Genomic DNA, 15887 nt, shown 5'->3' with positions numbered 1-15887 from the left:
ATTGGACAAAAAAAGACCCTATGATTTATGTTCACTGAACAAATCAGCATAGCTTTTAAAATCATTTTCTGAAAGTTCATTATTAGAATATGAAAAAAATCCAGTGTCTTAAAAATAGAAGTATTTCAGGACACTTATTAGAAATATATAATAGAGATTTTTTTTTTGCTCTCTTTTTTTCTTTTTTTTCTTTTTTTTTTTTTTTTTTTGAGAGCATACGTGAGTGTGTATTCACATTCACACAGGGCCTAAACAAGCAATAGCAAGTTAGATGAGGGCTTCAACTCTTCAGAAAAATCTCATTATGTGAAGAGTGAAGTGGCTCTGTAGGGAGCATTATGGAAATATCTGGGTTTGATTTAATGAGGCTCTTCACATTGGTGGAATATCAACTTAACAGAGAAAAGTCTACCCGGGGCGTCCAAGTTACCAAAATGAAAATTGGCAATTGAGATGATAAGAAAGTGGCTTTCTTGTGCGAAATCACTTCAGGTAAGAGAGATAACATTAAATAACATACATTCTATGCACCAAGAACAATGTTTTATGTACCAAGTCTCTTATCTGTCTCTTCTAATGACTTCCCTTAGCGGGTTGTTAGTACTTGACAGCAGGTCTCTGTGCGGGGAACTTTTTTCCAATTCCACATTCAAAGGAGGTCCATCAGAGAACATGATTGGCAATTTTCGTCATAATCTGCACATTATTAGCATCAAAATTGACATGGCAGTAACACTGGTGGTTTTTGATGTGCCTTTCTTCAAGTTCAAGGAAGTCCCTCCAGTAGCAATGGTTTGGTATAGGAGGTCTCAGTTACCCAGTGGTGGCTTTTCAGAGGCAAAGGCGCGATAGAGATGCGTGAGAAATAAATCCAAGCGCCGTTTTATCGAGAGAAGAGAAAGACGCTGAGAAAAGAATCAAATTTAGAAAAGTGTCTGGAAGGTCAATGCTTCAGGACAACAATCTACACCTAGAGAGATTCAAGTATTTCCCAGATAACGTGGATTATGGTAGATAGAAAGCGTGATCTTAAAAAATACCTCTCCCCATCCTGTCTATCTCACACTTCCCTTCCCGTTACTGGCCCGGACGCAGCTGCCTCATTAGCTACCGCTTGTACCGAAATACGCGAGACATTTCCCATTTACTCGAATTCAAACCGAAATAACAATAATAATAATTATAATAAAGGAAAAAAAAATAAGGCCAGAAACACATTCCCTTCCGCCGGCTGCCCCTCCCTGCCCCCATCGCCCGCACCCCGCGGACCCCGCAGCGCCCGGCAGTGAGCACCGCGGGGCCGCCTCCGCGGGGGCGCAGGAGCCGCGGGGCGCCCTCCCCACCGGTCCCGCGCCCCGCAGCGGGGCGGTCAGCAATAAAAAAATAGACATAACTTTCCGGCCGAGTGCGGGGGCACCCTCTGCCCCCACCACCTCCCACCCCCCTCGACCCCCTCTACAAAACACCCCCCGGGACCGGACCGGGGTAGTTATCTGGTAAGCGGCGCCTCCTCCCGCTGGTCCGGCGAGGCGACGGCGGCCTTGCTGAGCACGGCGGCCGAGTAGGGCAGGAAGCCGCTCTCGGAGCGCTGCCCCGTCGCCGTGCAGGGGAAGTCGGCGGCCGCGCCGCCCCGCGAGCCCAACGCCGAGGCCGCCGCCGCCGCCGCCGCCGCCGTCTGGCTGCTGTGGCAGCTGAGGCAGGAGCAGGGCGCCGAGCCCCCCGGCGGCCCCGACCCCGCCGCCGCCGCTGCCGCCGCCGCCGCCGCCGCTGCCGCCGAGGCGGCCGCGCTGCTGTTGAGGCCGGCGGCGGCCGGCGTCTGGTAGAGGCCGGGGTGTCGGAAACTGCAGAGCAGCTCCGGGCGGGAGTAGGGGTGCGAAAGGGCGCGGAAAGTGTCCAGCGGGCGGATGGAGGTGGCGAAGGGCGCGGCGGCAGCGCCCGAGGCAGCGGCGGCAGCGGCGGCGGCAGTGACCCCGACGTGAGGGTAGTAGTGGAGCGGGACGTGGGAATGGAAGGGGTAGGGCAGGCTGCCCGTGGCCGCCGCGTGGGTCATCATGTAGGTGTAGAAGCTGGGGTCGGCCGGGTGGGGCCAGGACATGGCCAGGCGCTGCCGCTTGTCCTTCATCCGCCGATTCTGGAACCACACCTGCGCGGGGAGACAAGCACAACGCGGCCTCAGCTCCGCTCCAGTCCTCGCCCCGCCGCACCCGTTCCCGCCGCGGATACCTGCGGGCACCCAGCGACACCCACTGTCAACGCTTGTGGGAGACCCCTCTCCCCCCCGGAGCAATCGCCCGTGACCTTGACCGAGGGGAGCAGTGGGTACGGTTCCCCCTTCTAGTCGAGGGGAACCCCTTAGATCTGAATAAACGTTTTCCCTTTGAATCGTTCCCTCCTCCCCACGCAGCACTATGTCTTCACGGGACTGACGCTCATTCCCCGTGTATAACAGCTGCGTTCATTCTCTCACCTCTTCACTTTAGGAAGTAGGCTAAAGCCATAAAAACTGACGAAGAAAATAAGAAAAAAACCAACAGCAGCAACAAAAAACCCCCCAAACAACAAAAATAACGGTAATAACAACTTTTTAAAAAGCAAATTAAAAGTGTTGGGTGAGGAGACGCAAACGAGCACGAGTGGTGATCAATAGCTATGGGCTCTGCGAGTCCTTCAGCCGGAGAGCGCAGCCGGCCGCGGCCCGGGGGAGCGGGTCACCGCGGGGCTGCGCGGGACGGCGGCGGCGGCTCGGCGGGGCGCGGGGCACGGCGTACCTTGATGGTGGTCTCAGGGAGGTTGAGGGCGGCGGCCAGCTCGCAGCGCCGCGGCCGCGACACGTAGTTCTCTCGGTAGAATTCCTTCTCCAGGCGGGCGATCTGCTCGCGGGTGAAGGCGGTGCGGTACCGGCGCACCTGGTCGGCCCCCGCCGCCGAGCCGCCCAGCGCGCCGCCGCTGTGCAGGCTGCCGATGCCGCCGGCGGGGGCGGCCGCCGCGGCGGGGGCGCTGGGAGTCGGGCTGCTCTCCGCGTAGCCTGCGGGGCGAGGGCACCGGGATGAGAGCGGGCGACAGGGTGGTCCCCCAACCCTCCCGGCCAGGCCGAACAGGGCCCGCTGCGCCCGTGCTCAAGGCCACCTGTCATTCTTACAAATCCCTTCTGCTAGCAGAATCGATAAATTTGGATTCGGAGGTTGGTTGTCGGGGTTTTTTGCTTGTTTGTTTGGGTTGGTTTTGGTTGTTTGGGTTTGGGGTTTTTTGTTGTTGTTTTTTTTTTTAATAACTTCATAACCGCTTTATTCTCAGTAGATGGGGTGGGCTTGGGGACTGCAGGGCAGATGAGTTCAGGGGAGAGCAGACGAGGGCGCGGGCCTGCGAGCATCCCGGGCTAGGCACTAGCCTGTTCCCCTTCGACTGCCGTTCTTTATTTTCGTTTGAGACATAAGAAATAAAAGCAGCCACAAAAGCTTCCCCCCCCCCTCCAGCGTTACGTCGAGCATCCCTTCCTCTCTCTGGCACATTTGACAAAAAAGGCATGCACTGTGGCCCCTAGGAAATCCACCGTTCATCTACCTCCACCTCCCCAATAACCTCCAGCAATAATAACAACCACCGTCCATCACCGTGGCCCGCAAAGCATGGGGAAGGAGATGAGGCTGTTTCAAACCCCCTGTTACAAGCAGAGGAAAAGTGAACAATGCCAAATTACCCCGAGGTGGACACAGACAGCACGTTGCATATACACAGAGAAGGACACACACAGACAAATGCGAGTAGTTTTCTTTCATTCCCCTCTCTCCCTCTAATTTAATCTATGTATGTATATAGACGCATATACAGCTCAAGAGACGTCGAGAACTCCAAGAGCTCGGGGAAATAAGTGGAGAAAGCTTTGCCTAAATATAAGTGGGTGGATATTTGTGCCCACATATACTCTGGATATATATCTACATATCAATGGATTTGGGCATGCACAGACATACACATACACGAAGGCACCCGCACAGGAGCTGCCCGAGCAGTGTGTCTCGGTTATCGGGATAGCGCAGTAATTGCAATAATATTTTACAGCCTGGAGCTCTGTCTTCGCAGAAGAGAGAGCACTGATGCAGAAGCGAGCAACTTTGGCAGTGGCGGTGGGTTTCCTTTGGTTTTTAAAGCCTGTTGGCAAAGCGCGGGGCTTAGATGGAGATGATAAAGGAAGAGTTACCTTTGTTACTGTTTTCCTTCAGCTGGGAAGAAGTCAGGCTGGCCGGGGAGCGGAGCGCAGAGCAGCCCACCTCCACATCACTGTTCATATCTGCCTCTTGAGCAACTTCGGAATAAAGGCTGATTTTCTTCCTGCTTTCCGACGGCGGGATTTCGGAGGAGACCGTGCTTTCGCTGCTCGGATGCTGAAGATTGAATAAAGTGTCTATTTCAAATTTGCCTTTGGCGGAGATGTCCCCTATAGCGCTGTGCAGGGAGGCGGCAGTCAGTCTCGGGCTGAGGCGACCACTGTGCGGAGAATTTTCAAGGGCCTCCAACACTGCATTTCCAGCTGAGTCTGACAAATTCGAGAGCCTTTTGCCAGCTGTAGGGCTGTGCAGCCCTCTCTCCATCAGGATCATCTCTTTTCTTATTCTTTCCATCATCTCAGCTTTATAAAAAATGTCAAAGTTGCAGGGCTGGTCCTGTACTAATGATGAGCTGCAGCAGGGGCTAATTCACATTCAGCCCGGCAAGTGTCTCTAAATATTATTATCTGTTTTTGAGGGAGGTGTAAAAATTGTGGGATGCCAAAGCGAGGGAATGACTGGTCAAAATGACCCATACATCCTTTCTAGCCCGAAATGTCATTCATCAAAAAGTGGTGCTCGTCATTAAGGTACGAATGACGCTGTTCGAATAATCATTTATTGTAACAGGTTTATAAGCAAATAAATACAAGCTCCTGTCAGTGGATAATGAAGGCGGCTTCAGAGCAGACAAATATATCCAGGTGGAAAGAAAGAAAGACAAGAAGTGAGGAGTAAAGCTCTTGTCCTTAGCTTGATCAGATCTTGCTTCAATTGCTCTGGGGTTTGGCCTCTGGGGTGGAATTGACAGTCTGATTAATAAAATGAGCTGTGCAACATTTCCCCCTTCATTTAGGTGCATCATTATGCTCTGATTTTTGTTTTGTTGCCTTTTAGGTCCTAATGATGCAGCTTCTTTCTCATTTGTCCTCGGACAGAACTACATGCTAAATATTAGATAATGCTTTTCTTTATTATTATTTCTGAGGCGTATTTTAGATCACAACGCAAGGAATTGCTGGAAGAGGACCAGAGGACCGAGAACCTCCTGCCGCTGATATCTCTTTATTTTTCCCTCCCATTTCCAGACCACATTAGTAGTTTTATTTAGGAATTTACACTGACACCCCCACACACCCTCTCACACGCGCGGACCTTATGCCCAGACTTTATAAACCCGCACAAATATAATCACGCACAGATTCGAGCGTACCTACAGCAGTTACCTGAAAATTTAAATATTTATTATAATCTAGTATATGACAAGTCTTAAATTTTTCTTTGTTGCTTCCTTAAATAAGATTTTTTTTTTTTTTTACTTTCTATAATCCTGTTTATCGACGAAACTAGTCTGCGCTTTTTCATCCCTCTGGGACACTACTGACCGTCGTACGGTATGATAGGGGAGGGAAATAACCGAAGGACACTGAATGCATTCGTGATTTAAAACACTCCACGGGCGTCCATCTAATCCTCCCGGCAGGTTTCTCTCCAGCCCTCTGCTTCTTTTCTCCCCACCGCCAATAAAACTTACGCATTTGAAAATTAAAAAAATAACCACAGAATTAAGTGATGGGTGGGAGATATTGACTACAGGCTCCGAGCTATCAGAAACATCATCTTAGCACCCTCTCTCCAAAGTTACCTGTGGCTCAGCTAGCTCATCCCTCCGCTCTTTGCCAGGTGCCGCGGGGCGAAGCGTCGCCGCGCTGCCGGAGACACGGGCTACCGCGCTCGGCAGACGTGACAGTCGGAAAGTCTCCCTTCAGTGGTAACTTAGCTAGTAATAATGACGCTGATGGCAACCATTTAAACGAAGATAAATCCTTTGTCGTTAGCATCTCTGGAGTGCGTTTCGATAGCTGCCCAGCCTTTATTCTCGCCGTGATTTTTTTTTCACCCACATCGTCTAGTATTTAGACCCCTTGAATCCGAGTTTCATCGCCCGGAGAAACACCCCAATCAAACGCGGGCTCGATTTTTTTTTTTTCCAAGGAGAACTGTTTCTACTAATCTTGGTTCACACGTCTCCTAAGTTCTTGTGCTCTTGCGCATGATTCATAGCTCGAAAATGGGATACTTGACAGATTTTTTTTAATAACGTGTTAAAGTCTCCCTAAACATTCTACCAAATATTTAGGAAGCATTCTAGGCGTTGTTTGCAAAGTCCAGCCTTCCATTAATGAGAGTTTTATGTCAGCCCTTCGAAATGTGAATTTAGACTGCAGTGTGGTGTCCTGAGTTTTACAGCCTCCAAAACAGACAAAAGTAAACGTCAACTTTTCCTCGCCCGGGGACGCGGCGGCGGAGCGGCCCAGTGCTGAGGGGAGCGGAGCGGTGCGCGGATCACAGGACCGCAGACGACATCCCGCGGGGTCTCCGGCCGGGCCGGGAGCGGAGGCTTCGCGCTGCCCTCCCCGAGGGACGGGGCTGTCCCCGGGGTGCACACGCGGAGCGCAGCCGAGAATCTGGCACCGCCCCGCCCCGCCCGACGGGCCCGGCGCCCACGCAGCCCCGCCACGGTCCTGCGGTCCCCGCTTCCCCCGCCGTGCCTGGCTCCGCAGCAGGCGGCGGCCCGGCCGCCGGTCCTGGCGGGGCGGAGGCGGAGCGGAAACCTGCGGCCGATTTTATTGCTGTCGTTTGGCGCCCTCGTCTGTTTTCTTACATGCTGTAACGCGGCGAGCATCTTTCCCCCTGCTCTTTCGGAAACCGCAGCCGAGATACCACATCTCGGAGGCAAATCCTGTGTGCACACCACCAGAGCAGGCACAGTTTTAGACTCAAAAAATGTTACTGCACCACTAGAAAAGAGGGAACGATTTTTATGTTATTTGGAGCGGATGGAAAAGACTTATGTGAAAAGCCCCAGTGTAAGAAAAATAAGTTACACTCAAGTGCGGCTATGAATGATCTTTACCAGGGTTATATTTCGCACCTTTTAAATAATACTGATACCTTAGGTTATGTACAGAGTATCTTAAAATACAGCTAGATTCATATGCAAGGGACATAAAATATTATAAGAGGCGCTAGTAATCTTCCACTAGGTAGAGGTGAGGTTACAAAACTGTTCCCTGCAATGCAGTTAATCAGTTCACCCCAAACCGTCAACCCCCAAATAAACTAATTGCCTATTTTTATATTGTCAGTAAACTAGAGGCATTTACTGCACTGATATTTATCTGTTGGGTTGTTGTTCGTGGGTGTATGTTGTTTGGGGGCTTTATGTTTTGGGTGGGGTTTTTTGATTGTTGCTTATTTTTGTGATGGGGAGGTTGTTGTTGGTTTTGGTTTTGTGGGGTTCCCCCCCCCAAAAAAAAAAAAAAAAAAGAATAGCAAGGTCTAAAAAGATCTTTCGGAATATGTTTATAGTTGTTCAAAACCAACAGCTAAGCCTGAAGAACCTCCGACATTAAAGTGATATTACTGGGCAAAGGGGGAGGAAGTTACAGAGACTGCCGAGAAACTGCCGAAATATGCGAGCTTTTGTTAGACTCTGTTTACTCAGTTGTTCCTGTAAGTTTAAATAGCTGCTTAGGCCTTTGGCCAGATTTTTACCTTGAAAGTTATTGCTGGAGGCATCAAAGAACATTTCAGTGTTAGTTTATTAAATGTTACCCGGGGAAAAGAGGTCAGGTAGCTTAATTGAAATGAAGTTCGTATTGAATGAGACAAACATCGCGGGCAGCTTTTCACCAAGAGTGTGCTTGAGAAGGCGAGCGGGAATATCTGCTTCTTACCCCGCGGCGGGGCAGGCTGCCAGCAGGGTCCCAGGGCGGCGTGCAGCGCCGGGGAGGTATCCGCGGCAGCGCAAACTCTCCGGGACGCGGTCTGTGGGGTGGGAGCAGGCGGTGGTGTGCTGGTCGGGGGGGGCGTGCGGGGGCGCGGGGAGCCGGTCCTGGCGGGGTCCGGGGGAGCGGGGTCCGGTCCGGGGGACCCGCGCGGCGGGGGCGGCAGCGCTGCCGGCAGGCGCGGCAGTGCCACCTGGCGGCGTCTCGGCGGCACTGCCCGTCTTGCCCGCCAGCCCTGCCCGCCCTGCCCGTCCTGTCCTGTCCTGCCCGCAGGTTCTACCTGCCCTGCCTGATTTGACCGTCCTGCCCGCCAGCCTTGCCCGTTCTTCCCTGCCTATTTTACCCTGCCCGCCCTGTCCTGCCCTCTGGCCCTGCCCACAGGCTCTACCTGACCTTCCTGACCGGCCAACCGGCCCTGCCCGTCCTGCTCGCCTGCCCTGCCAGCAGGTGCTGCCATCCTGCCGTGCAGCCCCGTCCGCCCTTTCCGCCAGCCCTGCCCGCCCTCCCTGTGCCAGTCGGAGGCCGCCTGGCAAGGCAGCTCCGCACCCGCGCAACGCGTGTCCTGCATGTTGAGCACGCAGTGCGCTCCTGCTCAGCCCCGCATCTCCCCTCCGCCTCAGACCGCCATATAAGCGTAGGGCCAGTCTTGGGGCGTGTTCAGTCCAGATTATCTGTAAAATGTCACCCACGAGGAAAGGACACGAGCATAGCACATCCCCGAGTCCCGCGGGCCCTGTGCACCGTCCCTCCCCGCGCCGCCCAGGCGGAGATCCCGCGGGTGCTACGCGAGGCTCATGGGTGCGTGATGTCTTCTGGGGCTGCCTTTGCACACAGACGGGGTTTAATTCAAATGATAAAGCCTAAGCAGGTCTCAAAGGGACTCGACTGATGGTTCAATTTAGGTTGCAGCTGGTCCAAGATCAGGATCCCGAGGTCTCCGCGCTGTGTCAAAGCGGAGGTTGGAGTCAGGGAGCGACCAGCACCAGCCCGTGACCAGAGAGCTCAAGTTCAGTACCCGCAGTGCTCATCCACCCGTGGCCGCTGCACCGAGGCCACGCGGGGAGCCCTGAGAAAACTTTCTCCGACTCGAAACGGATTTTTTAAGGCTGAAGTAACTAAAGACATGAGAACCTGTGGCACATATCTGGAGGGGAAAATAGTTTAACAATTCTTCCCGCGTTGCTGTTAAATCTTTTCATTACTGTATCTGGCTATTTTTTAAAGTGGTAGCGGAAAATGAAAGTTCTTCTGTTCTGTTTAGCTATTAAAAACTCTACGCAAGTTAAAAGGTAATAACGGAACGCAGTGGGCATGGAGTAAGGTTTGGGAGAAGTACAAATTGAGTGGTTATATTTGTGTTCTCCATCTGTCCTGAGAGAGATTTTTTTTTCCTACAGCAAACACTAACAGAAGCAAATTCCTATAGACACGATTACAATCGGCAAATTCTGACGAAGGAGGCGATCAAAATTCGGGTTGTTTTTGCTGTGAGAGATGAATACTAGGCGGACACTAAAAACCTGTGCTAAAAGTTTGAGTAGAATCCTAACTGTATTAAATCATCGTAAATGCACTTGAGGAAATGAGATAATTTCAGGAATTAAAAAAAAAAAAGAAACCCCACAACCTTTTCTTCCGGGGAGACCACAAGCACTGCCTGCAGCGATGCCATATAGCTCGTGTATTCTGGAGGTTCCTGTGCAATGTGTCAATGGAATATGCAGCGGGACTCGGCGGGGCACTGGGCACCCGCGGAAGCGCCGCTGGGGCAAGACAAGGACTGCCCGCAGGCAGAGGCCCGGCCAGCGCGGCAGGTCCCCCTGCCCTGCCCGACGTGGAGCGACGTCTCGGTGGGGACTGTCCTCTCTGAGCAAAGGAAGCACTGGGCTGCTCCGGGCCGGGGCCGCGGCCTTCGCACGGTGCCCCGCACGGCCCCGGGGCCGGGAGTGCGGGACGCCTCCTGCCACTTGTAAACTGGGCGGGTGCTCTCAGAGAGCCGACCTTTGCTCATGAGATCATTATTTTTATTCGTATGCATAATATCATGCCATGCACGACATTGCTGTTTTATACACCCTTCACAAAACGGCTCATTATAAAATCGAAGCAATTGAATATATAGTCATAAACCCGCCCAAAGAGTTTTCTGGTACACCGGGGGCTCTCGCTGGAGCAGATGTCTCGGCAGGACTGAAGACCTCTACGGGCGTCGCTGCGGCTGCACTGTGATTTGCTTTGATGTAATCGACTTCAAAAAAGCTCTGAAACACTGCGTTTTAGGTGCTCCTTTCTTTTGGCAACCTTATTTGAAATATTCTGACGTCAGAGAAAAATTCACTGCATTTACTGCAAGAGGAAACACAACGGGACGTGAGAATACAAATGGAAATATGTGTCATTTCTCGGGGCTTTTATTTTTAGCAATGTTTTCACTAGAAAGTTGCATGCAGGGGCATGAAAAAGTGAGAAACTTGTGCCTCGACAAAACGTCCTCCTAATTACAGGGGGTTTCATGTCCTGAGACTAAATACTGATTCAGCTGATAACCGAGCGAAACATGTAATCACGCCTGGCTAACTTCTTAGCTGATTATGAAAGAGTAATAGCAATTAAGTGGTCAGAGCTGATGAACATGAACTCTCCTATGCCATCCGGTTGATGCTGTAATTACTGGCACCCGTTTGTCATTCCAAACCCTGCTTCCAGATACTGCGGGAGATTATTAAACAGGCTATAAAGTAGGGCTGCGCGACTGGCTGCTGCTGCGGGACCTGCTTCGATCCCGCGGTAGTTCAGGGGTCCGGAGGGCCCTGCCACCCCCTGCCTGGGCTGCTCAGCAAGGACAGCCCCAGAGTCCCGAAATCGTGTCAGGACAGTTTCACCTCTGTGGAGGCTGCCTCTCTTTCCTCATGCGCCTGAGCCTCCGTAGGGACAGTAAACATGGCCCCAGCTACATAGTTTTCAGCGGCGCGAAGTTTCCCTGCCCTTCCCCACGGAGCTGCCGCCTTTCCCAGCAATTTCTTGCCCTCCGTGCCCGAGAAAGGGCTAAGTGTCCAATATAAAACCGTGGAGGGACAGGAGCCGGTCCAGAGGCGCAGGGGCTGGGGTTGTGATTGGGGTTGTGGTTAGTTCTGGGACAAGAGTTCGGAGTCGTCTTTGGAGCTTTCTCTATTTCCAGCACTTCGCGCTCCTGCAATTTCCACCCTGACACAGCGGGAGAGTCGAGAGAGACGACAGAAGGATTTGCCACAGTCTTGGGAAGTCACCACGAGAACAGTCGTCAGCATAAGCGAACGCTGCCTTTTAACTAGACTGCCTTACCACGACATGAACTGACACTGCAAGGGAAAAAAAGCCACATCTAATGAGTGCCAGGTTTACCATCTTGCGCTGCGCACAGACGCGGTGCTTTTTCCTGGCCGGTAGCAATACTGGGGGGGGGGGGGTTAAAAGAGGGTTCTCCCGTGGACCGAGATCTCAGTGAAACCAGGGGACCCCTTCTCACTATAACAAAACACTTCTCCATATATCGCCGGGAAGGAGGGAGGTGGGGGGGATGGAATACAAAGACTATGTGGGTTTTTCCCCATGTTGCAGGCGCAACAATGAGCTGGAGAAGGTCTCGCTGTGGATCCGGTCAGACTCCTGTCCGCGGCTCTAAAAAGAGCCCCTGCCCGCGTCTTCAAAAGGTCCAGTGGTACTCGGCTGGCCCTTTTGAAGCCGCGGGCAGGAGGAAGGGAGGGATGAAAGCAACGGGGGCCGGGGTTGCTCCGGAGGGGCATCACCGCCGCCCGCCCAACCCCCCCTCCAGTGCCGGGGCCGTGGCGGGGCGGGAGCTCGCCGGCGGGGCGGGGGTGGGAATAGACAGAGGAGGGGGGGCGCCGTCGGTGCGGACCGGGGGGCTGCGAGGCGAAAGGGGCAGTGCGGGCAGCGGGAGGGTCACATGTTCCGACGGCAGCCTATGAGCAGCCCCCCGGGCTGAGGCAAACTAATCTGGGGCCGGCCGCCCCCACCCCCGTCCCCCCTCCCAACCTGGACTTCGTTTTTATAAACGTACCGCCAGGATCCAACCTGTTGGAGGCAAATAACCATACGCATCATGCCCGGCCGGGGACCGAGCCGCCACCGCCGCCGCCCGCGATGTGCAAGGCCATGAGCAAAGCAGGGAGCTGGGAGATGGACGGACTGCGCGGCGACAGCAGCGGCGGCGGCGGCGGCGGCGGCGGAGCCTCCGGGCAGTGCCGTAATTTTCTCTCCTCGCCCGTTTTCGGGGCGGCGCACACGGGCCGAGCGGCCGCCGCCGCCGCTGCCGCCGCTGCCGCCTCGGGGTTTGCCTACGCCGGCGGAGGGGAGCGCTCAGGGGCGGCGGCGAGGCCCGACCCCCCGACCAAGGACTGCCCGAGCTCCGCCACGCCGGCCGCCGCCCCCGCGCTGGGCTATGGGTATCACTTTGGCAATGGATACTATAGCTGCAGGATGTCCCACGGGGTTGGGATCCAGCAAAATGCCCTGAAGTCTCCCCCCCATGCCTCCATTGGCGGCTTTCCCGTGGAAAAGTATATGGACGTCTCCAGCTTGACCAGCACGAGTGTTCCCGCCAATGAAGTCTCCTCCAGGGCGAAGGAAGTGTCCTTCTACCAGGGCTACACAACCCCCTACCAGCACGTTCCTGGGTACATAGACATGGTCTCAACGTTTGGCTCTGGGGAACCGAGACACGAAACATACATATCAATGGAGGGCTATCAGTCTTGGACTCTGGCTAATGGCTGGAATAGTCAGGTTTATTGTGCCAAAGATCAGACACAGAGCTCACACTTCTGGAAATCGTCCTTTCCAGGTACGAGAGGGGGAGAAATGGTCTGAACCGAACTCCCCCGTGCCTCCTCCGCCTGCTCGTCCCCTCCCCCGCCCCCCGGGCTGCAGGGGTGGCCTGCCGAGTTGGACACGCTGCACAGACACGCATAGAGCAGGGTGGGGGTGGCGGATTTTCTTTTTCTCACCCCCCTTCCCACCCCTTACCCCAGAGAAAATCTCACCCTCTGCTTTCCATACCCGCGGGACTGACCCCAGAATCTCTCCTCCACTAGCGCCCGGGCACTGGACGCCCGTTCCGCGGGCGCCGGGGAGGCCTCGGGTTCCTTCTGCTGATTCCTTCCGTGGCCGGGTTTAATTCGCGTTTGCAGTTTTCAGGACGATGGCTCAAAGGCTTGAGCTCCTCTACCTCTCTGACTGGCGACTGACCCGGCCCCAGACCTCTTAAGAGACTGCAAGCAGTGAGGGCACAGAGGCACAAACCACATGCAAACAAACCCGGGAAACTCTCACCAAAGTGATTTCTGTGTGTGCGCTGGGGCACAGACCTGCTCTCGGCCCCAAAGCCAATGCCCTCGCCGCCCTTCATGGTCAGTTAGAGATGCATGCCTGAAAAGTGATGACAGTCCATCAAGGCTTCGGTGGTGCCTTACTAACGTGCAAATAATGTGGTAGCGTAAATAATAATAAACTGTAAACAGCCCGGCATTATTTATTTGCCCATGAAAACCAGTGCCCAACAATATCGGTTAAGCTTTAAACGCCTGTAATAAAATTCTAATTTTTCACATAATGTCTTTTACAATAGGGGACGTTGCACTAAACCAGCCCGATATGTGTGTCTACCGGCGTGGGAGAAAGAAGCGAGTGCCGTATACAAAACTGCAGCTTAAAGAACTCGAGAATGAATATGCCATTAACAAGTTCATTAACAAGGACAAGAGGCGAAGGATATCTGCAGCCACAAACCTGTCTGAGAGACAAGTTACCATTTGGTTTCAGAACAGGAGGGTGAAGGATAAGAAAATAGTCTCCAAACTGAAAGACAATGTATCTTGATACATTACATGCGGACAGTGATGGATATATAAACTCAATTTACGACCAGCTAAAGACTCTTGGAAAGACTTGAAAATATATTTAATTTTTTTTTGTTCTTCCAGTGGTGGCGAAATTTCGGGAATTGTTTTCCGTGAAAGTCAGCGTTTTTCTGTAAGTGTAAGGGAGTGTTGACAAGCCTCGAATTGAATTATAGTTCAGTTTCTTCTTTTTGAAAATAATAATAATATTAATATTAATTATATTTTCTGTTCTCCCCTCTAGGCCAGTATAAACGAACTTAAATATGTTGAACAGTTACAGTTATAACTTTCTTTAATGCTTAACTCTTTGGGGGGTTTTCTGTAATTTTTTTTTTCTCTGAGCAACAGCCAGTGCCAAAAAGTGTCAGTTTTGATTTGGTATTGTAAACCTCAAAACACGCTGAATGAAAAAAAAAAATCAATCGGAAAATGCAAGAAAGCCGGAATATGGACCTGTGGCAACACCCGCCTAGTCCAGTGGGACCGGAGAGAACTACGTGGAGGGTTACTGGCTGCAGCAGAATTTTTAATTGCTTTTCGAGAGAGAGAGAATCTCTCTGAGCTGTTGAGGGGGCACAGAGTCCCAGGCATGTCCCACCGCGCTCCCCACTTCCGCAGGTTTGGGTTTGAGGTTGGGCTTGGGGTTTTTCTTTGCCGCAGTTTCGTTTTCAGTGAAAGGATTCCATAATGCCCGGGTGAAAAGGGAGCCGTCTGTTCCCAGGAAGGGGCACTTTGGTCCCGGGCGGGGGGCTGCGCGGCTGGGCGCTCCGCGGAGATTCAGGTCGGGGCGCCTGGGGGCAGCGCTTTCGGCGTGATGGATTGGCCGGCTCGCCCTGCAGCCAGAGGAGAGGCTGCCCCTACAGAGGTGTGTATGGACCTGCGCAGACCTAGGGTAAAATATCCGCTCTATCTTGTTTGTCCGGACCAGCGAAAGATTCTTCTCCTTCCTCCCGCCAAAAAAACCCAAAACAACAAACAAACAAACAAAAAACCCAAACCAAAAAAACCACCGAGGCTAAAAAACCCACAAACCTGCTTGGATAAGTGAAGTTCATTGTTAATTTTTAATTTACAAAAAAACCCGTGGGTGTTAATGACAGAAGCAATAAATAAGGAAGTTCAAAAGATACCATAATTTATATGGGCCGAAAGGCTAGGATTTTGTCGATTTTGTGATTATTTTAAATCTAGTGTGCATGTTATGATATACACAGGGTGATCAGACGCGCTAGTCAACTACTAGGAGAGAGAAGTGATTTCCTCTCTGTTAATGTGCCTCGTCTAATTATTAAAATGTGTGTTCCAAACTAGTATTATTTATTATAATATACTATTACTCTAAACACTTTGATTACCATTGTATGTGGTAAGACATGCGATAAGTTTATTTCTCCATAAACTATATCTTTTTTTTCATTTGTCTTAAAATCTGCTTTTGTGTTGGAAATACAGTCTGGACTTCCCAACTGTTACTGATGTTGCAAATCTTTTCCTGAACCGCCTTTAATAAAATGGTTTCTTTTCAATATATATAAAAAGAGAAAAAGAAATTCGCCTTCTTTTGCAGGAAGGGGTTTCGCGGGCTCCAGGCTTGCCTGGGATCTTCTCAGAGGCACTTATAGGACGCCGTTCCTGGGAAATGAGAGGTAGATACGATAAGAGGTGCATTAAAGGATGGAAAGGGGTATCCGAGAGTCCCTTGTCGATGGAAAAGAATTTTTAGGAAGAAAGAAATGTTGCCAGCGAGAAATGTTGTCATGGGAGGCAGGGGAAAGGCTGTGTCTCCCCTCTTCCTCTGAGCCCTGCTCGGCCTGCCCGATGCCCGGCGGCCGAGGGCGGCCCACGGCCCCTTTGTTCTCCCCTTCCAAAGCGGACCGGCACTTGCCGGTTCCCCGGCTGTGGGGCGGTCTGGGACGGTGCCCCTCCGTTCTCTC

The 15887-nt window shown here is 52.4% G+C and overlaps 2 protein-coding genes across 2 annotated transcripts; one reads left to right on the top strand and one right to left on the bottom strand.

The window, feature by feature from the left end:
- Positions 1-1489: 1489 nt before the first annotated feature.
- On the bottom strand, positions 1490-4622 carry EVX2 (even-skipped homeobox 2). The gene is made up of 3 exons (XM_017835582.1): positions 4199-4622; positions 2769-3025; positions 1490-2143 (listed from the first exon to the last, which is right to left on the bottom strand). Exons 1-3 carry the CDS (start codon positions 4620-4622, stop codon positions 1490-1492), a joined length of 1335 nt encoding a protein of 444 aa, XP_017691071.1.
- Positions 4623-12196: 7574 nt separating this feature from the next.
- Positions 12197-14337, top strand: HOXD13 (homeobox D13). Its single transcript, XM_017835513.1, has 2 exons — positions 12197-12896; positions 13680-14337. Exons 1-2 carry the CDS (start codon positions 12197-12199, stop codon positions 13928-13930), a joined length of 951 nt encoding a protein of 316 aa, XP_017691002.1. The 3' UTR covers positions 13931-14337.
- The last annotated feature ends 1550 nt before the right edge of the window (positions 14338-15887 follow it).

This window comes from Lepidothrix coronata, unplaced genomic scaffold, assembly GCF_001604755.1.
Source record: "Lepidothrix coronata isolate B3197 unplaced genomic scaffold, Lepidothrix_coronata-1.0 Scaffold7, whole genome shotgun sequence".
Lineage (NCBI taxonomy): Eukaryota > Metazoa > Chordata > Aves > Passeriformes > Pipridae > Lepidothrix > Lepidothrix coronata.
Note: the sequence above shows the minus strand (reverse complement) of the source record. Positions and strands in the feature narration are given on the sequence as shown.